The sequence below is a fragment of the Epargyreus clarus genome, unplaced genomic scaffold, assembly GCF_041222505.1.
Source record: "Epargyreus clarus isolate Ecla_fem2 unplaced genomic scaffold, WU_Ecla_fem_2.2 ptg000005l, whole genome shotgun sequence".
Classification (NCBI taxonomy): domain Eukaryota; kingdom Metazoa; phylum Arthropoda; class Insecta; order Lepidoptera; family Hesperiidae; genus Epargyreus; species Epargyreus clarus.
The window spans coordinates 15,576,403-15,600,473 of record NW_027332213.1 but is presented as its reverse complement, the minus strand read 5'-3'; the positions used below and the strand labels follow the sequence as shown (position 1 = coordinate 15,600,473).

Genomic DNA, 24,071 nt, shown 5'->3' with positions numbered 1-24,071 from the left:
GTTACGTAAATCTGGTCTATGATCAACCTATTTAGGTCACCGTCCACCAAGAAAATCAGATGTGTGTGCCTGGGATTCGAACTTCGGACCCCCCCGATTGTGACGACGAATTTCAGGGCACTAGGCTATTATTGCTCGACGCATTAAGCTAGATCAATGACAATGTAACACTAATTTTATACTTGCGGGCAAACGTCGTAGTACAAAAGTCGTGTCGTGTGTTGTAAAATTTTGCAAATCACATTAGCTAGTGTTCTATTACGAGTTGGGGCCCCAAAACCAGCCCAGTACCGCAATAGCCGAATGGCAACCCTCCCAAGACTGGTCAGTCAAGTCATGACATCACGCCTGGACACCTGCGAGAGCGTAATCGCTTCACATGTGAGAACCCAATCAATAGCATCTTAGCTATAAGATTTAATGATATCGTCTTTTAATCCAAAATTGCTTTTTTATAAACTCATCTGATTTTTAGACTAAAATTTCAAATTATTTTCAAAGTTGAAGCTCTATCTGTGAGATCAAATTGGAAATGCCTAAATCAATATAGATACAAATCACACTCGTATTTAAGAGGCTTCAAACACAATGATATAGGCTTCTTATTTATCCTAAAACATCTATCATTTCCATCAAAAAGCTAGAATCTATACACGAAATACAATATCTTTTCCTAAGGCAGTTTTACGCCTATATGTTGCATAAGAATGTCCAAATAAGATTAATTATATTTTAGCACATTATTAGCTTTACTTTCAACCCACAAACATAGTATTGACAAATTCCACATGAACAGTTATTATAAAACGCTTCTTAAGGTGCAACAAACTAGCGGGAATGTAAATTTGAATGAGCTAATTAATATTAAAACTGTTTGAGACACGCTAAATAAGAAGGAAAGTATTCGGAATTTACAGTGCTGCTTGTTTTGACTATTTGATGTATGGTAAACAATAAAGGTTCTAGCTATCAGCAAATTAAAAACGAAGCTCCTATAAGTATGTAATAAATAGGTACACCTTGCATAGTCGCCAAGTTATCACTGCCGACTATATAGTCGGCAGTGAAAACTAGTGACCAGTTGGAATACTCTTTGGCTTCAATCTTATAAGAAAAAATGCTTTAAACTACTTTAATTTGATATTACCTGTTCTATAATAAAATATTTTAATGAATGTTTGTCTGTACCTATGTCCTTTATAGAATCGTAAATCGTTGATCATGTGATGATCTTTAGCAAAGTTGTGCTTGAGCCCACGAAGGTTTTTGAGTTGGTACGACCAATTTTCGACAGATGGCGCCACTGTCATTGCAATGAAAGTACAAATTTTCAGTTATATGCATGTCATGTTATTTTTTAAGAACACAAAAACAATGTGTCTATTCCTTTATTTGATAAGACAAAGAAGTGCAGTGTCAGAGGACGCTACCTTCATTGTATGATTATTTAGCAGTTTAAGTTAGCGTAGAATTACTCATTAGTCTTCAATTAAGCTAGATTGTAATTAATATAAAGTACCTTATTACTCGCTTGGTGCTTTATATATATAAAAAAAAAATGTGAGCCGTCACGGGACGCCTGGCAGATGTGAAACATCGACATTATTTTGTAAAAGTAGGTAATATGCAGAAAAAAACATATTAATTTTTTAATGTTCATATTTATAACAAATAAGAAAAAACTTTCGTGCGCTGCACGCCATCAGCTGATTTTGAAATACAATTCTGTCAGTCTTAATAAATTTATTCTCTGAGAAGAATGACATTAAAATTAATTAATAATTTAAAAACATTGTATGCAATGATTTTTATGTGAATTTTAATCTACCAAGATAGTAGATTTTACATTTGCTGGCGCTCAAAACACACCAAATATACGCGTGCTTAATGCACAGATAAATGCATACTTTAATTATAAAAAAATAATTAACTTACTGATGACTTGATGGTGTGTCATAGTGTGATTTTGCTTTCTTTGCAGAAGGCTGATCACTTTCACTCTCTAAATTATCACGGTCAGACATTTTATTATCAGAAAAATAAGCGGGCAATACTTAAAACATACAAAATACGTCAAGTGGTGTAAAACGAGTTAAAACGACTCCAGTCGCTCTCGCGCGGCGTAGTAATACACACGAATGTCACTGAACACGTTAAACGTCATTATTTTGAATTTTAAGCCTCAAAATGCCTTCTTGTGCAATGCATAAATGCAAAAATTATGCTCGAAAAAGAAACAAGATTCATGGAATCACCTATCACACGTAAATGAAGAGAAATTATTAAATTTTGTTTATTTTTCGTGTTCGATCCGCCATGATTACATGAGTAACCAGAAAGAGACAAAAACTTTCATTGATTGAATTGAACTGTCATAGATCAATGAAAAAATTTTCATTGATCTATGACCATAGATCAACAGAACAGAAGTGAAATTTAATTGAAGCTCACGATGTTCATACGTGTATGTTATAGTTTAAGATCCCACTGCTTAATTTTTATATTAGTGTGTTTTAGTCAAAATATAACTTTTTATAGTTTATTTTAATAAAATAAAATCGATATATGGGAAATTCTGTATCCTAATCTCTAAATTTTCTTCGATATCTGTAGTAAATAATAAAAAATATTACCATAAAATTTATATAGGATAGTATACGGTATTTTAAAATTTCTTTAATTGAATAAATTAACCTAAACATAATTTAATAAACAATCTTTGTATAGCCAGAAATTAATCCTCAAAAAGACCACGGTAAGATTATATAAAATTCGCATGTCACGATGTTAGTTACTGTACTCCTGCGAAACGCTCTTACTGATTTTCATCAAAATTTATATGCATATTCAGTAAGTCTGAGAATTGGCTACTATCTATCTATTTTTCATATCTCTTAAGTGATAAGGGTTGTTCACCCTTAACATTTTTTTTATTTTTAAGGCAACACAATGGTTGCTGGGTCAGCTAGTACATTTATAAAATGTACACAACTTTGCAATTAATGGTCGTGTGTAAAATAAAACTGAAAATAATAAACATAAATTAGTAAAGATACTTCGCCGCCTTGAAATTGAATGAAGCCACAAACGGCTTATTAGTAAGTTTTTTTTGAATTCTTGACAAATAAAAACATTTTTAGAGAAAATTTACAAATAAATAACTAATACTGCGTAATTTACATAATAGATAAATAATTATTTCAAATATTTTTGGGGACATTTTAGCACGGAGACGTGGCAAAACTTTTTTACGCAACTATTTCAATTCTCAAAACTGGGTACATTTTCTTGTTAGGAGTGAGTAATCTTTACTAATATACGATAATAAATATAAACAATTTTTAAATCGTATATTTTAAACCAGTCGATACATCTGTATAGATACATTTTTTCATCAAATTATATATTTATATAATAATAATTTATTTAGTTAAACTGTACTATAACATTTCTACGTAAACGATGTACTAAAACTATTATCGACAGTTCTGGACATTTTTTACCTTCTGTTCCATTATTTCATTGTCTTTGACAAGCATGAACTCATACTCGTATCAATGAGACATATACGTCCATACGTCCCGTTTTTAACGGGACAGTCCCTTTTTTCGATGCTTCGTGCCGTTGTCTCCGAAATGAACCGTTGCCATTGTCAATTAAGTAACAGTAAATATTATAATTGTGAAAAAAACATGGGGTGCTCCATTTATCAGTTTTCATAAAGCGCCCCACATTTTTTGCACAATTATACTATTTACTTTTCCTTAAATGATTCCTAGATTGAAATTTATTTTCTACTTTTTAGTTAATTTTATCATAAAAGCGTGTTTTTTATTATTTCTAACTATATTTTTTCAAGTAAAAAGTATTTGACATAAAAAAATCGATGTCCCGTTTTGACTGAAGTAATCATTGGTCACTATATTCCATGGTCAATATTTACGTTTGCGTACACTTGAAACGCAAGGTCAAACACTAGTTGTCTTTTTTTATCACATTGTTCTAATAGCTCTGTCCCTTATAGAACATTTGTCTATGTAGTTAAAGGTAATCGTCGCCACGCCAGAAATCTTTTTTACGTGCGGCTATAGATGTTTCACATCAAAATGTTATTTTTTTAAAACGCGGCCGGAGCCCCGGGTACTACTAGTTAAAAAATAAAAACAAGCTAACAAGCTAACAAAGTCAAGCTTGATAATCGACTCCACATTAACACTACAATATTAGTACGCTTGAATTGATTGTAATTTCAGAAGGCATGACTCAGAACTAGTTTGAACCCACCTGATCGGGTTACTAGAAAAACACTAGCTCTTCGTGTTTTGGTGTAAGCTGACACCCCACATTGTCAGGCGATACGAGTATCTCAATAATAATCGATTTTATTTTGATCGTTGCATTCTTAATCATGTCGGGACGTTCTAGTGAGGTTCGGTTGGGTTTGTTATCGTCGTTAATAAGAAGCTTGGATATTAACGATATCACATTTTTATAACGTTACATTAAAGTAATAAGTGACTCATTTGATACTACAGTTTAAAAACAGATGCGGGTAGGTGAAGTGGGGACGACACCTTGGCGGCGCTCGAATTAACAGAGAGCGACATTCTGGTCGGAGACTTCAGCAAGAGCAGTCGAATAACGGAGATACTTGTGTAGTTATAATACTTCTAATCACTAGTGTGAACTTACTTACGTATAATTGTTATATCGTTACTCTGTACCGTTTATGTGACTATATTATTACATGACTTCAAGACCTACAAGATGAGTTTGATTTCATCAGAAGTGTACAAGGACCAGCTCACAATCATGGACGGCGATTCGTAAGTACGAACATACTTGACACAGGAATAAAAACCGTGAGTTAAAACATTATTATGTCATATGTGAATTCATCTTGGTAGAATAAGTAAAAATGGGGGTAGATAAATGTCGTTGATGTAAGGGAAAACTCATTTGAATTAAGAAAATGGATAGATTGAGACTAGTAATTCAATGAAATGTTAATACCCTCTGAAAATGATATACTTAAATTTTGTGAACAAACTTTACTCTTATCAAATTACTTGTTAACATTGTAAACTGAGGTGTTTACTTCAAAATAAGTGCATTTTATGTGAAGAAGTGTCTAAAAGTAATTTTGCAAGGCAGTTCTTGTGGTAAATCTGTCCATTTGGTTAAATTCTGTGGTGTAAAAAGTAAATCCTAATTGTTCTAAAGTTACACCTACTTTGAAATATATAGAAATACACGTACTTATGAAAATATTTTAAGGATCTTTAATCTTAAATGTCAGGCTTTATAGATATGGGAACCTAATGGTTGTTAATATAGGCTAATGTACGCCAGAAATTGCATACAGGTTAGATTTGAATTTATTTTTGATAACTTTTAATGTTTCAAACGGGGTTTACGTATATGCGTTTGTTTTTATTGTATGGAAGGGACTATGCGGTAGCAACAAACGCAGTTACAGAGTACAGTATACCTACTTGATATAAGTGACACGTTTATTAAGTTGCAAAATTTTGATTATTCATAATTGTACAGAAATGTATAATATCTACGTGGTACATATTTAACTGCCTGCAAAAAAGTATCACGACCACGGTATTGAGTGGCTGAGTGTACCCGGGAGGGAAATGGTAAATGAGTTTAAGGTTTATTGTTTTTTTTTTTTTTTTTTTTTTGGATATTAATTGACTATATTTAAAAATAAACTTGCATTCACATCTACATTGTTCACATTTTCATTTTATAAATCAATGAAAGTTTCCTTTTGATTTCATATACTTGATACGTAATTGTTATGAAAGAAGCATACGTACGTTGCCAAATTTAGATTTCCATCAATTCTAGGCGAATTCACGCAGTACTGTGTACTACTGTGTTTTGACTCCCATAAAGTATAAATGCACATTAGTTAATGATCTATAAGAAAACTGAGAAACTTATGCGCAGCGGTCTTTGGAATATTATATATAAAAATATCTCTCTTATCTCCCATTCTACTTCAGACTGACTCACTTATACATAATATTAAATGTCTGTTTTAAATTTAGTATGCAACGTTTCGTTTTGTATTAATATTTCTTTACATCTCGTAATTTTAAATCTTTAAATTTCAATTTGAATTTGACACATTACACGTCCTTTTGGTTTGAAAATTGGGCACTATCAAATACTGGTAAATGAAGTTTGTACCTTAAACGTTGAGACGCTTAGACTATCGATATTATTAATTATGTGAGCCATTTACGAAATGATAAACGGGATCCACTTTGTATGGGATTGAGAATAAATTATTTTAAGTAAAATAATAATAATAATAATAATAAATTGATGCTTTTATAACTTGAGCTTAGTTCTATTTACAAGTTACAGCAATTAAGTTATTATACGTATTAAGTGAGAAACGGTCACTGAAGCCTACATAAATTTAGATAGTCTCTTGTATACCATATTTAAAATGAGTCTTGCTTGCGACTTTGTTCATGTGGAGTCAGAATATAATTTGAATTGCATTTTTAAAACGAGTCTTGCCTGCGACTTTGTTCATGTGGATTCAAAATATAATTTGAATTGCATTTTTAAAACGAGTCTTGCCTGCGACTTTGTTCATGTGGATTCAAAATATAATTTGAATTATACAATGCCCTCTGTCAAGATCACGGAGTACGTTAGTAATTTGGAATTGTCCATTACCTGGTCATGTAATGTTTTTTAAAAAAAATGTATACTTTTGACATCGACTTCGTAGTTTTGGTTTTAATGCATTTTCAAATATACAAACCGACAGACAATTTTTCTTTTTCAAATATATTCGATGTAAACACGTGAAGATTTCATTCTTATTATATGTATATCATAGCCAAATGAATAATAATGTAATCAAATAAAAGCATAGGTACATTTCGATGGGATTTTCTTATACAATAATTTACTTTTCATATAAATTTCATACGGTTCACAATTGCGTCATGTCTAGGTTTTCTCTATAGAAACATCGAGCATCTCCTTGAGAGTGTTGGTTGTAAATGATACATATTATATTAATATAATCTATATAGATATTACGCACTAATATAATTTTTATTACAAACTATATAAAAGTCAGGTGAAGCCGAGGCGTTTGAAATATATATAATAAATATGAATTGTTCGGTAATAAGGTGTATCATAAGATAGTTTGACTAACTGTTTGTTTGGCTGGCTGGTATAAAATCATGATCAACTTTAATAGACCTTTTTCAGGTCATAGAAATTTTAGGTTGTGATTGATAAGGAGCCACATGTTATGTAAAACAGTTATAGTTTTAAATCTGACGATCGTGATGAGACAAAATTAGAATCGGACAAGATTATTAAAATCATGTCATGTCATAGGTATTTCAAAATTTTTAAATAAATCTGACCGTTCAAAGTAGGTAAAAATCGAATTCAAATATTCCGTTACATACATACAGGTCAAGTTAATAAAAGCGTGGCAAAAATAAAAGCGTGTTTAAAAAAAATCTTTTATCAGTTGTAGACACAAATAAGTATAGTTAAATAATGGCCGGTTTCTGAAGTCATTTTTCTTGGTAGGTAGTTTACGAGTGTGTATTCAATAACACTATCCGTTTGATAACTACCTACGGAAAAAAAAAAATCCGCTTCCGAGGAACTCAATGTAAGACAAGGTCTGTTTAAACTCCGTTTAGATTAACGGACCATTTTAATGTGTTTATTCTTTCCATAACATTATTTGATTTTTTTTAAAAACGACGTTTGCGTAAAGTCTAGCAAATCTTCCTTAGTATAATGCATAACTTTTACAGTAAAATAGCCCAAACTATAACTTCTTTATGGGAATCTTAATTTAAAACTTTTGGTGCAATAAAAAAAAAAAAAAAAAGTTAAGTAGTTAAGCCATACACAATTGACAAGTATGTCGCTGACGTGAACGCATGGGTCCTTTGCTTTGTTAATTAAATTTTGAAATTCATGTAATAGTATGTATTATTATAACTGAATATAAATTCAATTTAATGTAATGAAATTTCTTTCTGACTTTCAAAAGTGGGTTATGTGGCCCTACTTTGAAAGAAATAATTTGAATTTGTGATAAATAACGTAAAAAAATTGGGTTCATACAACTTATACGTGTTATATTGTGTGAAATTCATGGTTAGTTTACCATTATTTAGTCTTTAACTTTGATATCATTCATTTCAAATATTCACGATATATTATTATTTTGATACTGCTTCATCAGTTGATAAAAGACGTACATTGGAAAGGCAACTATTTGTATAAAATAACATTGTAATAATTAAAAGAAGTACTAAGTAGTAATAAAATAATTTTATAATAGTATTTTGAGTCGCACAGATTCATTTAGTGGCCAACTATAGATCTATCTATCTATCAGTATAACAGTTATTGAACAGGTTGTTGAGCATTCCGAAATGGACTAATAAGATAAACGTCGTTATTCTGATGCGTAACTTTATCGAATCAATAGTTGTTGGAGATTTAACTATTGGACTTAGAATCCAGACATAAGTAAAGTGGGCAGCTAGATGTTGTCATTACTGTAGGTGTAGGAAATTTTTTTTAGTTTGATTATTATTTATCTGTAGTTAAGATGGATTAGTGCAGATGCCTCGAGCAGTGTAATGTTCGCGGGTGTCTCTTGGTGATGCATATGGTTGGGTGTATGTATGTATGTATGTTGGGTGGATGTATTACATTGAGTGAATATTGCATTTTTAGAGTAAATTTGAGTTGAGCACTGGCCGAATGTTATCGTAAACAAGGTATAAAAACTGCGGTGATACATGACTAGAGTGATCCTATATGAACATCACCTAGTTTAAACCGTGTGTTTTATTATTTAACAATGGTCTAATGCATTCGCTTCAATACCTGTCGCGCATATGACATTTATGTAAAGAGTCCTTATGAACTATGCCTGCAACAGAAATCCGTGGTGAACACTGTTGGGGCAGATTTATAACCTAGGTAATACACAACTAGTGTGATTCTATATGAACATCACCTAGTTTAAGCCTTGGTTCGGATCAACAGTTCGGGCTTTTTACATGCGAGTCGGTATTGCAAGAAAATGCGTAGAGTTTAAGCCATGTTTTTGATAAACAGTTCGGGCCTCTTACGTGCGAGTCGGTATTACAAGAAAATGTGTAACTCTTCTGGACTTAGGCATTAAACAACTGGTTTTCTTTTGCAGCTCTTGCATCAGACCATACACGATCGAGGACGAACGTGTGAGCAGGACGGCCGAATGTTATCGTCGTTAATAAGAAGCTTGGATATTAACGATATCACATTTTTATAACGTTACATTAAAGTAATAAGTGACTCATTTGATACTACAGTTTAAAAACAGATGCGGGTAGGTGAAGTGGGGACGACACCTTGGCGGCGCTCGAATTAACAGAGAGCGACATTCTGGTCGGAGACTTCAGCAAGAGCAGTCGAATAACGGAGATACTTGTGTAGTTATAATACTTCTAATCACTAGTGTGAACTTACTTACGTATAATTGTTATATCGTTACTCTGTACCGTTTATGTGACTATATTATTACATGACTTCAAGACCTACAAGATGAGTTTGATTTCAGGTTGTAACTTAGGTTGCTAACCGTACTATGTATCTTTGTTTAAAATCAATTTTCGTATGTTTGTGTGCGTAAAAGTCGAAATGTAGTCGAAGAATCGACTTGATTTTTTTGAAACCATTGCATTTCTATGGAAAGTGTTTTATGTACTTTTTGTAACGAAGTTCCTTCAGGGATGGAACTGAACGATTTTATTTGATCTGTAGATATTTTTTCTGGTTAATACGAACATGCCATAAATATAACAATAACAATGACTCGTTTTCTATGTCATCGAAAGTAGTCACTATACATTTAGGTCATCTAAGTAACTTAAAATATGACGGAAGTCATAAAACAAAGATTTATTGTTCCTTTCTGAGGCAACTATTTTAAATTGTTAATAAAATCAAAAGTAAAATTTCGATCTTTGGTAAATAAAAAACATAGATTGATTATTAATATTAATAACGGGCGTAAGTTAGAACGCCAGATTAATGTCGTAACTGACGTCAATTAAACATGGGATTTTGTACCCGGAAGTTATTGATATCAATTATACAAGACATTCTGAACTTAGCAGATATTTACCTATATGTAATATTGAGAGGCAAATGAGCATGTCTCTACCTGATGGTAAGCGGCCACTGCCGCCTCTGAGCATCTATAACCAACTTCACATTGGGTTTCCACCAGCAACCGATCATAGATGCCTTGCGACTACTTAAGACTAAAATGGTTCTGAGATAAGTCAGCTGACAACCTCACCTTTCGGCCATAAAAATCTGCTTCACGCTAGATATTTGTATATCGATTGTGTCTCCAACAACAATTGTGTTTACAACTGTCAACACGATTGGTCGACGTCTCTGGAGATCCAGGAGCTGGCACGCATTTCGCTCAACGAATTACTATAGCAATTCAAAGAGGAAATGCTGCCAGCATCTTGGGTACCTTGCCCAAGGACAGCGTTGGTGATCATTTTTTATGGTAGTTTTTATGTTTTTATATTTTTGTATTTCGTTTTTGTATATATGTACATTTTGTAAATAAGTTTCTATTAGTATATAATTTGATTTTTTTTTGTTTAATTAGTATTTAATTTTATTGTTTCAAATATTGTATATAACCTTATTATTATCCAATAAATACTTTGACTTGAAGCCTTAAAAAAAATTAATATTAAAAGGATCTTCTTTAAATGTACCTAATCATTGTGTCTCCTCTCGAACCATACTGGCTCTACCCACCTTTAAATTTTTATAGCTTTCAGAATACACACGTAAGTTCATCCCCTAATTAAGACAGATTGCTTATAGCCACACGAAATCTCTTTAGGTCAACTCAATCACTCGATGGCGTCACTTCACCTATTTCTCGAATAATCAAAACCTGTTGAATTATAAAGGAATTCATACCACGCAAAATTGATAAACCGAATATATTCATAGTAGGTGTGTCCGTACTTGCCATTGAATGTTATGCGTATATCAGACCCTTATTAGCATATTAGAGATCATATCAAGGTTATTACAGCGTCCATTTATATATCTATCTATGTATATTTTATTTATACATATAATAAAACTTGGTATTTCTTAGTAAGATATAGGACAAAAAACGGCTGGAATATAATAAAGCAATAGAATATGTAAAATTTGTTAATTGAATTAATATCAGTTTAGGATTGTGTGTTTCTGTGTCTAATACACAGACTTAGATTTTAGATATGACGATCCTATTTGTGTGGTCTAATGATTAAAAAACAACAGTCTCTAAACTCAAATGGTATGTTTGATAGAATTAGAGAATTAATCTAATTATAGGGTCGTAGAGCAAGGATTTATAATCAATATGACATAGTTAATTGAAAATGCATTTGGATTACAAAAGTCAGAGCACGCAGTTTTATTTTCTGAATATCGAGGAGGGTTAGTGTAAAGCTAAATCCAAGTTTGTGGATCGCAACTCTTCTCCTTCTACCGCCATCTTGAAAAAGGGGTGCAAATCGTTTTTAAACTCTATCAAACTATTCCTCATATAAAATTGCGTTCCCTGGGGTCCCCTTTAGGACCAAAAATTAACATTAACATTTCAATGGACTAACATGCCATATCATCGTGTATATACTTTTTACATCATTGATCATAGATCATATCATATCAAATTGTCACATACCTACCTAAAATAAAAAAATCGAGGACTTATTAAAACATTTGTAGATATGACCAAAGTAACGTACCCGACCTAGTATACTGCGAATATAAAACCATTGACGTATATAGACCGGTATAAAATGAGATATTTTATTAAAATAAATAATATGGACATCTTTTTATCTATTTGACCTGCTGATCTAAGACGGCGCCAGAATTCGCTAAATACCTAATCTTATTATTAGCGGAAATAAAAATACTAAAGGAGGTCCAATAATAACAATTTTACGACATTTCAATGAAGACTGTGATGTCATCTCCTTGTAAGCGACTTTGATGTTTCTTTGTAATTGCTAATGTATATCGTATATTTTTAATAGATTATAGTAGTTATTGAGCATGCAGTCCACCTGATGGTAAGTGGCCACTGCCGCTCATGGACATCTGTAATTAACCACAGATAAGAAAATAAAATCCTGTCTGAAATCGGCGTTACATTACCTCGACATATGTGTTGCTGCCCTTAAGGAATAAGTTGAATCGTCAGCCAAGTTATTAGTCAGAATTACTGGGATTTGAACCTCGAACTCCCCGAATGAGAGGCTTCTTTCAACCAGTAGGCTGTCACGAATAAAGTAACAACAACACACTATAGTCAGAATTTAATTATAAATACTATATTTAAAATGATAATATTTATTTTAATTTGCTTAAATTTCTATCAATTCTAAATTTATATTTTGTATAGTCTTAACTAGTATTTCCAGTGGTCATTAAGAGACCTAGTGTTAATTATTGTTATTGCTTTACTCCACGTGTAAGTGGGTTTACATTTAAATACGTGTTTTCAAACAATATTATTATATCCTCGGTTTGTTGCTTCAAACAGTGGTGTGGGACTTTCCATAAATGTGGATGACTATAACATAAACTCTTCTAAGGCCAACCGCCTACAAGATACTATCGCTTTAGCAATTAATAGCTATAAGTTGTGGTAAATCCGACTATTCCAAGCCCGACGACTATTGAGTAAGTCATGTGTAAATTATCGATAGTTGACAGAATTTTCGAATAAAGCAAAATTGTGTCTCTCGTCTGTCGCTCAAACAACTTTGAACTCCGAGCAGTAGCGGATTTAGCAACTGTTTTGTAGCCTAAGCGACAGGATGGTAGCCTGCGTAACTATTGCTCATGCCATGGTAAGCAATGAGCAGTCAGCCTAAAGATTTAGATATTCTTTCATCTTTTAGATGTTATATTTTACAAATGTCTTTAAAAAAGGTTGACAAAAAAGATTTTGCTAAAAAAGGTACTCGTATTTCTGAAAAGAAAAGCAAAGCAAAGTTAAAAGTCACAAAACTGTCGCCCCCTGTACCACTTCAACGTCCTTCATTTTCGCTGGACCCTTCATCGTCTCCCGTCATCCTACAACCACAAGAAGAAGTTGTGTCTCATTTGAGAAACATGAGCCAAACAATACAACTGTGTGTGGGAACTGTGTGCACAGAACTAGATTTGACCACATCGTTTCTGGAAGAGCTGAAACAGATAGTGAAGAATGTGAATGTGAGGCGATAGTCGGCACGTTCACACGCGCTACCGAATAGTTGAAAGCTCAATGACACCGAGATAGCTTTTGTAAGCCACGGGACTCAATGTAGAGACTGAAGCTATCGTACAGTAGTACAGACGTGACGATTTTTCAGATACTAATCACATGATTAAATATGATTAAAAAATATATACGAGGGCGCGTTTTTAAGTCCGCGGAATGGCGGGGTTGGAGGGATGATAGCGGGCTTGTTAAGGGCGGTACGTGTTAAGTGACTCATAAACAGTATAAATATAAAGTTTTATCACAATTGCATCATTAGTTTTAAAACTATCGACAATTAAACAACTCAATCCGGAAAAAAAATTAAAGTATGGAGAAAATCGAGCATCGCGCCGTTATAAAGTTCCTTACCAAGCAAGGAAAGTCTGTGCAAATCATAATGGAAAAGATGTCATCGGTTTACGGGGACTCTTGCCCTGGAAAAACGATGGTTTACAAGTGGAACAACCTTTTTAAGCTAGGCAGGGATTCCTTGAAGACGACCCACGACCCAGACGGTCTGTTGAGGTGACCACTCCGGAAACGATGGCGAAAGTCGAAAAATTAGTACTGGAAGATGCTCGGCTAAAGAAGGAACAGCTTGCAGAAATGGTTGGAGTATCGGATACAAGCATTTTTAAATTTCTGCATGACCATCTTGGCATGACTAAGGTCAGCGCGCGGTGGGTGCCGAGAATGCTCACGCCGCCTCAGAAACAACAGCGCGTTGAATGTTCCCGTGCGTTTTTGGACCTCTGTGGAGAAGATAAAGATATTGTATTGAATCGAATTGTTACTTGAGATGAAACTTGGGTTCACCATTATGAACCTGAGTCTAAACAAGACTTCATGCAGTGGCATAAAAAGGGTACAGCACCTCCTAAAAGGTTTAAGGTGTCACAATCGGCCGGAAAATTCATGGCGACAGTCTTTTGGGATTCAGAAGGAATTTTGTTAATAGATTATAAAGATAAAGGTGTCTCTATAACCGGAGAATATTACGCAACTATCCTGGAGCGGTTAAAAGAAGCCATCAAAGAAAAAAGGCGGGGAAAATCAACCAGAGGTGTCCTGCTGTTGCACGACAATGCGCCCGTACACAAAAGCCGTATTGCACTGGCTGCCCTGCATAAGGTGAGCTTTGATATTTTAAATCACCCACCCTATAGGCCAGACCTGGCTCCCAGCGATTATTATCTCTTTCCAAAAATGAAAAAAGAGCTTCGTGGAAATAAATTTTCTACAGACGAAGAAGTTAAGGACGCAATTTTTCCGACAAGGACGAAACATTTTTTATGAGGGTTTAAATAAGTTAATACAAAGATCTTAAAAATGTATTCGTCTTGCAGGAGAATATGTAGAAAAAGAAAAATAATTTTGACATTTTATTTTCCCTCCTTGTCCCTCATTCCGCGAACTTAAAAACGCACCCTCGTAGTTTAAAAAATGAAATACATCATGATCGACAACCAGCATGATTAACAATACAAATTAAATGAGAAAATATTAAAAATATTTATCAAAATGATACAAAATGAAAGATTTCTGATATTATAAATACATCCATAATGAATCGTCACCATAACTGCATCTTATTCACCGTCAGTGTTTACAAACGATCGCATACGATTCAGAACTCATGCAAACAAAACAACAGAATGAAATCGACACTAAAATTAAAAAGGATAACATCACCAAAAATAAAACTAATTCTTGGAACGTAGCAAAACCGGCCTAATATAAAACAGAATGTTCCATCCGCTCTAAATGGTATAGACTCACAACACCTTCGATAATAACACCAAAACAACAAGCATTAGTCATCTTAGTCCAGATAAATAACAATAAAATCGTCTCCGTACATAAAACTACCATAAATCAGGCGATGACGTATCAAATCGAGGACACACCTCCATAATAAACATGCCACGGCGTTTGGAGTGTCCACTTATTACAAGACGGAAAGCACTTAAACACATCCTCCGATAAAACTAGATTGAAAAACCATTTCCAAAAGCCCTGACATCATGTCCCTATCGCCCATCCATAACAAGTACTTAAAGTAAAACGTACAATGGATTCTGACTTTATCGTCACACTAAAAGTAAAATGGTAGGTATCAATCAGAAGAAAACTGTTTAAACAATAAAATAATGCAACGTAAACACCGTTATTTAACAGTTGCTAATTACTTGTTTGGATAGCAATGTTATAACACCTAGAGCGGTCGATAAAGATTTTGAAGAGAATGCAGCGGCTAGATTAAACGAAAATTGAGTGCATCCAGTTACTAACGACCGTAAAACAGCAATTTTAAAGTGGATAGCACTCGACAATAGTGCATTCGAGTTCATAAAAGGGTAGTGAACACCCACCTAACAAGAGCGGACAAAGACAAACACTGACCAGTTATATTTGTGTCAGGCGAGCGGCGCCGGCGCCACGATAACGTGACGATAACGTTAATGGAGACCGTCGTTATCGCGACACTCAGCCGATACCCGCGAGACGGGACCGAATCACTTAAAACAACCGAGAACAGAATTCACCGAAACGCTCCCAAGCAAGACGACTTTAAAGTCCAATTTCAGTTAACGGTCCCTCCTTTGTTAGTTAAGCGACTTCCAGTCGGTGTAAATGGAATGAATGGATTCAGGGAAGCACGTGAGAAAGACCGTAATGGACGCAATCGGAATGTCAATGTCAACCGTATCAGAAAAAAGAAGGGACCAAATTGTGGCCATCCATTCAGTAAACCTGATGACGGCGCGGTACCAGTCGGAATTATATTAAGATATCGGCGGATCAATAAATCTGCTAAAAGTAACGTTTTTGAAATTTCAACGGTACGAAACCAATTGTTTTATGTTGTTGATATAGACTTTTTAAAATAAATAGCTACACTAGTGGGAGATTCCAAAACTTCAGGAAATCTCAAACATTTAATAATGATCTTGAATATTGAAAATATAATATATAACAAAAGATTTTAAACTCATTAGCGATTTTGGCCATCAAAAACATGAGTCAGTCATGGAATTTGGACTTACCGTATAAATTGCCAAAAGTTTATTTAATGAATAAACAGGGGCTTGATTAGAAAGGGGTTAAACCGCAGACAGGTGTTGAAAAATGGGGTGGGAGCTCGTCTGGAGTCCTGGAAAATCCTATGATGAACTAGGAGGGATTCCCGGGCAATAAAGAGCCAACTTTTGCAGAAACATTGTAACTAACGGGATTTCCTGTGACGTATAGGATGAACATAATTCATAGTTGCATGGTTGGAGGTTGAAAAACAACTGATTTTATCGTTAGCATTTGAAAATTGTGCTACAAAACAGAGTGTCTTAATTTTAGGCATATAGGTACTTAGATTGACTGTGAATTATCTTGAGGTTTTCCAACATTATATTATTTCAAAAACGATATATTTTACTAAGTAATTACTCCACAATCACTTTCATACCAATAAAAAAAAGAATTAAGATTAAGAGATGAGCATAACAAAAATATATCGACCAAAAAGTGATAATGGATTGCCGGAAAGAACTAAATAGATGCTAATAACTATATCGGATGATACCATTAGCTATAAAACGGAACGGTAAACAGCGTAATAACATTAAGAGCTTAAGGAGGCATTAAAATTTCTCCACGGCTTTGAATTTTAGCACCTTTCGAAGTAGAAAAAGCACGTGCTCTCAATGTTTAATCGCTTCATTGTACTGATGAAAGGGATCAAAAAGATTACCGGGAGGTTTATTAAAAACAAATACATCCCGCGGCGTGGTTGGAGGATGAGAAAAAAGCCTGTGTTTGGCGTGCCGTAAGCATTAATAATGTAGTTCAAAGATGGCGTCGTGGAATGCAGGGTCCAGTAGGGCTGCGCAAGAGTCGACTATCGATCAAGTGCCGCTCGTATCGGAATTCGTTTAGGAATTTTATGTAATAGATTAACATCGGCTTACTTGTTTAATACTAAATGTAACACATTTTTACATTTAAATACATTTTCTGATTTAGTGTTAACACTCAGTTTATAGTTACATTAGTTACACAACATTTAATGTCGTAATTGCATATGGCGGATGTAATTAGCAATGATTATTATAATCGTGTATGCATGAATAAATGTAAACTTAAGATTGACGAGATAAATGTATGTGTAAAGACGTTTAGCTACCTAGTTGTAAACAAGTGACAAGCGTACCATACCAGTAGTATCGTGTCGACATTCATTCTTGCATATTTATCGATTGCAAGGATGCGTATACGGTTGCGTTGGTACTCGAGTGCTGCGTAATATTAAAGGCGATTGCCGAATAAGGAATTGAAGGCAAAAATGCAATTAAATATAAAATAAAACCAATCGCAATCAAAGGTGTGATGTTACTTATAATGAACTGAATAGAATATTAGCTCTGAGTATCAATTTACAACCTGATTAGTGTTCGATGTTCTTTTAGAATGGTAACAGTTGAGGCCATTTGTAGTAGATGGTAATGTATTATGGAGAACTCTTTCAAGCGTAAAGATTTCAACTGAGTGAAATGAGTAATTATTTTCAGTATAGAGTATTCGGTATTATCCTGGACTTTAAGTATGTTCTAGCGAAAGACTAAAGATTTACAGAGTAAAAGGTTGTTTTATTGTAATTTATTAAAACTTTCCAAATATTTTTAAAGCCCACTCCAATGCAATTGATTCTGATTATAGTCATTTCAATTGATCGAAACTAGTACCTAAGTTTCTCTACCTACCTACTATAATACTTTCGTACAAGGATAAACCTTTTAGTAACATCATATAGAATATACTCCGTTTATTCCCTAATTTGGACACAACCCTGATGGGAAGTTTATGGGCTGAAGAGAAGTACTAGGAAACATCGTTAAACATTTGGAGAAGGGAGACGCATAAATGTTTACAAATTGTGATTACGCATTATTGTATGCCTCGATGGTGTTTTACAAACAGACAGACAGACAGGAATGCTTAATTGTACGCTTAAATATCAGGGAACTCCTGTATGACTAAATGATTACGTCGTGCTCCGCTGGTAGACTTACACGAAGGAATATATCATGTAAGTAAATTGAAAATAGTGAATATAGATAGTCTACATAATATTATAGTGTTCATTGGGATGCGAGTAAACCAGTCAAACATTACATCAGATGGTCCTCATAATAGGTTCCCTATATCATACACCTTGTTTATTTAAGTTTACCTAATGCTTTTACAAAAATTCTATAAAGGGTACCTAGATATTTCTGGTACTACTATATTTGTGATTGGTGATATATTACAGCTAACTCATGACTTAGGCGTACTTTCTAGTAGTTCTGTTGACTTATAACTTCCAATAATTGTTTATTTCTTTCCCTCATATTATTTTCACTATACTGATTCCCACCAAATTAAACACAAGCACCAAAAGACACTCCTATTATATGCGAGGACTTCCATTAAAAATGTCACAGTCAATATAATTATAAAATTAAAAAATAAAAATGAAAATAAAAATTAAAAGTAAATAAATAAAGGATCATCGACAGTTCCCATCACTAGCCATCCCTAATTTCCTGGAAGCGGCGGCGCCGGGCCGGTCGGATTCCTCGATCCGCTCTTTTCGACGATCTACGATCTAACAGGACCGACAACAGACCCGCCTTGTAGGCCCGAGTGCCCGACGCCCGAGCAATACGCACTTATCTATAGATTACTTTTCAATTATGAACGTATTATAAAGAAAGTTTTATCGAACTAAAGCCGTTGTATAAAGTTACAAAGTACGTGTTTTTGAAACAATAGTTGTTGTTCAAATGAAATTAATCGTATTAAATTATGCGTGAAGAAAGTCTTATAGGTATTTAATTGTAAGGTTGACTGTAGGTAAATCCTAATTCTCGGACATAGATTAGTAAAGATTACTCACTCCTAACAAGAAAATGTACCCAGTTTTGAGAATTGAAATAGTTGCGTAAAAAATTTTTGCCACGTCGCACGTGCTAAAATGTCCCTAAAATATTTGAAATAATTATTTATTTATTACGTAAATTACGCAGCATTAGTTATTTATTCGTAAATGTTCTCTAAAAATGTTTTTATTTGTCAAGAATTAAAAAAAAGAACTTACTAAAATAAGCCGTATGTGGCTTCATTCAATTTCAAGGCGGCGAAGTATCTTTACTAATCTATGTTCTCGGGGTTTAACAAAAAATAGGCAATATTTATCTTAAAGGAACTATTGATATATGAGGAGAGTGAGCCTACATAGGTACTGAAATATATTGTGCTGTAGTATAAATATTTGTAATAGTAATGTAATATTTACACACTAAAATTTAATTGTGGATTTTGTAACTACTTTACTTTCTGGGATTTTCTGGGAAGTAAACGAGTAGAATAAACTATTTCAGTATTTTTATACCGTAGATAAGTAAAACTGTTAAAAAGTAAGCATTGAAATAAATAAGTTAGAACATAAAGTTTATATTATAGGAAGATATTAATTCACCTTATTAGACTTGACATAATGTTAATGAAATAATTATCATTAGGCGGAAATGATGCGATCTTAATTTACCAAGAATTATATTTTCCTTATCCTTCTTAAGAGGGAAATTACTGGAGTTCAAAGGAAAAAAGATAATATCTAGATTAATTAGTCTAAATTTCATGACGACCTCATACTTTATTCTGTGGATTACACGAATGAGCGTCACGGAGTAAATACGTCGTTTTAACTTGTTAAACTATCTCATATACTACACATTTTTTATTAAATTCATTTCATTGAAGTTCATTTGTAAGTGGTTAAGGCCGCTAATATGCATCCTGTATGAGGTCCCCTCCAGATGCGTTGCTACCCCTGAGAACTAAGTTGGAACGCCTTGTATTAGCGTCACACCCTTCAACTCATTGCTGAAAATTGCTGTTATAAGGTAGAAATAGTTGTGTAGATTGGTTCTCGAACCACGAAGGGTAGGTACTGCCATCCACTCACTCTATACATTTTGAGCTATTTTTTCATGAAATAAAATTAGCAATAGTCTACCGGATGGTAAGTACTTTAAACCGGAATACAACAATATTTAACAGTGCTATAATATCATTAGGCAGTAAAAAGTATAGCAGTGGTGTCTGTATACGAACCACAACGGGTTCTACTACCTTAAAGACCCTACCCCTTAAAGGTCCTTAGGTAAAATGTAAATAGAATATCTAGACTTGCTAGTATTTCTGACACTAGCCCTATGTTATGTAAAACTAAACAATTCGGTTACCAGGCGCCAATAACTTTGAGAATTTACTTTCTTCAGGTTGAAGGTGAAAGGTGAATAACTTCGCGAAATCGACACGCAATAATATTTCAATCTACATATATAAAGGCACTTTGAATTTATACCTTATGAGGTAACGAGGTACCTATTCTTTGTTTTATGGCTTAGGTACCTATTAATAGCATAGTGGTTAAGAAAGTCGGCTTCTGATAGAGGGGTCCGAGGTTCAAACCCAAGCACCTCTGATTTTTCAAAGTTATGTGCGCATTAAAAATTAATTATCACTTGCTTAAACGGTGAAGGAAAACATCGTGAGGAAACTGACGTGAGGCATATCTGAGAAATCTTAATAAAATTAATTTGCAAAGACATGTAAATTCTGCCAATTTGCACATGGCCAGCGTGGTGGACTATGGCCTAATCCTTCTCATTCTGAGAGGAGACCCGTGCCCAGCGGTGGGACATTAATGGGTTGATGATGAAGGAATTAATTTTATTGATATTATGATTGCTGTAATCATAATGTAGGTACCAGAACAGATAAATCGAAAAGAATCGCACTATAATAATGATAGGAATATAACAATTAAATGCTCTCACCTTTAGGTTTCACGTCGTCCATTGCGATCCGACTGTAGGGGGGTGGAGGGGTTTCTGTAACAACCAACAGAAAACATTCAAAATTTTGGAAACTATTATTTTAACATATAACTAAAGTTAATACCTATTAAGAACAATAAAATTAGGTAGTAGGGATCTTAAAGATATTTTAAGATTTTTGAAAAAGATAAAGTTATTTTATTTTTATTTTGTACCAATAGGTACCGCAACTACAGGTCAAGGCTGTCATCTACCAACTGAAATGAAATGAAAAGAAATATATTTATTTTGTATAGGCCAACGGCGGCACTTACAAATTGTCAGTTACAATATTTTCTTAAACGACTACCGGATCGGAACGCGACCTCTACTGAGAATATCCGGTAAGAAACTCAGTGGGTCTTTTTTTTAATACCTACAAGCTACCAAGTTAAATACAATAATAATGACATCTAAATGAAACAATACAATGTAAATAAGAAAAAATCATCAACAACAATAAACTTAAGGGGCAATCAAAACCCACAACAGAGTTTCAAAAAACAGAAATAACCGAACAAGTTTTTCAATTCCACAAATAACTAACTGCGTTACCCGCCAAAAACAAAAGAACAGAAAAACAAACAGGCAACCCAAGGGTCAATTATGGCCGATCAAAACCCAATCAGGTACCCCACCCTATATTTTGACCTCATAACCGATGTGGAAATCTTACGTGTACTGTCATTTCGGGTTATTCAAATTTCGATGTGGTTTTCGGCAAATTATAGCCCCGTCAAATTATATGGTTACCGCTATCGTCTGTGTCGCCAGGTATGAAGATTATTTATACCATACTGTAGGTTTAGATTTTTTTTTATAATATAAGAGAAGCGGACGAGCATGCAGTCCACCTGATGGTAAGTGGCTACTGCCGCCCATGGATATCTGTAATCAACCCCAGATAGGATTAGATATTCCTACCTGAGGTCGGCCACAGATGCGCCGCTACCCCTGCAGACTAAGCTGGAACGCCTCGGAAAAGTCTGTCTCCCTTACCACACCCTTCAAACCGGAACACAGCAGCGCCTAACACTTCTGTTATTAGGTAGAAATAGGTGTGGCGGTGGTGCCGCCGGAGTCGAACCACAAAGGGTTCTACCACCTTCAAACTCGGTACTCGGTACTCGGTTAGCTTAACAAACGTTTGCGGTTTGAGGAAGATGTAATAACTAATTAAGAAAATACAAAGTTAGGCAACTTTTGGCGCGGTTAAGGTTGGCCTTTAATGGTTGAACTCCACACGCGCTTCGGTATTTTTGAGACTGTGGGAAACTCTCTTCAGGTAAGTATTGCATAGAAATGGATTAATCTAGTCAGAGATAGATTAAACTAATTATGTAAAAATCTAAGATAGAACAGGTAACTATGCTACAAGCCTCCCCATCTTAATAAAGAAAAACCAATACCCAAGAAAGGCGTCAATCCTCTAAGGGTTATAGCCACCATCACAAAGTCGAAGTCGATTACAAATGACTGCTTCTTAGAACTAAGATGGAACGTAGGTAAGCTATCTTTCATATAAGCTTAGTAGGTACAAGAATCATGATCGTCAACGTCCCCGCCACCACAACCCAAAAACTCTTCCAGTAACGTCGCCACTGGGTGTCCTAGTTAGCGCAGTTTACAATCAGAACATGTGTCGCCCCCAACGAGGCGTCGCACGTAACAATCGTATTCCGACCGTATGCCAAAATAATGTAATTTCGATACAAGACGCCGTTTACACAACTAGGTGATCACGCGACTACACTCGCGTCACGAATTTCGATTAAAAAGGAAGAAATCAAATGAAAACTATCACAAATTCGCTACTGAGAATAGCCGACACGACACTCAGCGGATTTTCTTTTATTTTATATTAAATACGAGCTGACCCGACACACGTTGTGTATATAAATAAAAAAATGTTAAAGGTGAACAACCCTTATCACTTAGGGGTATGAAGAATAGATAGTAGCCGATTCTCAGACCTACTGGTGAATGGTGGTAGTAAAATTTGGTGAAAATCGGTAAAGCCGTCTCGGAGGAGTACGTTAACTAACATTGTGACACGAGAATTTTATAAGATAAAATTTATTTTTCCTGTTATATTCTGTTTGATTATAAGCGACACCTACCTATGTAGTTTACTTACCTACTAAAATTAAATTGAATATAGGTACTACCTACTTATTAAAATTGACAAATTTCGATTTTGGGGAAGAAATGCCGAATAGATTACATAGTAATAACGGGCGTAAGATGAAAGAAAAGCATGGTAAATGATGAATACCTACGTCTTTCGCTAACTTTGTATCTATGAACCTGTTGTTGTGATTACATACTTGTGTTATATAACGAATGTAATAAGAATGTAGAATCTAAATGAAGCCTCACTGTACAGTAGCTGTATTGTGGATGTTCCAGGATTTATCAAGCAGAGGGAAATGAGAAGAATTGCAACTCAAAACACCTATATAACGGCTGTAGATATTACGGCAGTTGTCTTAGAAAAAGCGAGTTCTGTACAAAAAAATGCGATAACGCGTCAAGTAATATTAAATAACCGATGAAAACGCGTACATGGAAGTGTATTAAGCGAACAAACAGACCGACCTCGCATTTCATACAGGGTAAGTGCGCACGCGCTATCGCAGCGCTGATTTTCGGGCGCCATTATCGTTTTTGAATTCCGAACGCGCGTCGCGCAACAATCAACAGTCATTTGCGATTCGGCGCCGGCGGCGGCGGACGTGTGAAGTGTGAATTTTTCAATGCATCGACAATATCCGAATACAAATAACTCG

At 34.4% G+C, this 24,071-nt stretch overlaps 1 protein-coding gene across 2 annotated transcripts in view; it reads right to left on the bottom strand.

Annotated features, from left to right (window-relative positions):
- Dad (Daughters against dpp) overlaps window positions 1–24,071 on the bottom strand; it is a 57,432-nt gene that overhangs the window by 9,776 nt on the left and 23,585 nt on the right. For both annotated transcript variants that reach the window (XM_073073346.1, XM_073073345.1), the window contains exon 2: window positions 21,244–21,297. In XM_073073346.1, coding sequence (XP_072929447.1) covers window positions 21,244–21,297 — 54 coding nt within the window. The remainder of the gene's footprint in view (window positions 1–21,243; window positions 21,298–24,071) is intronic.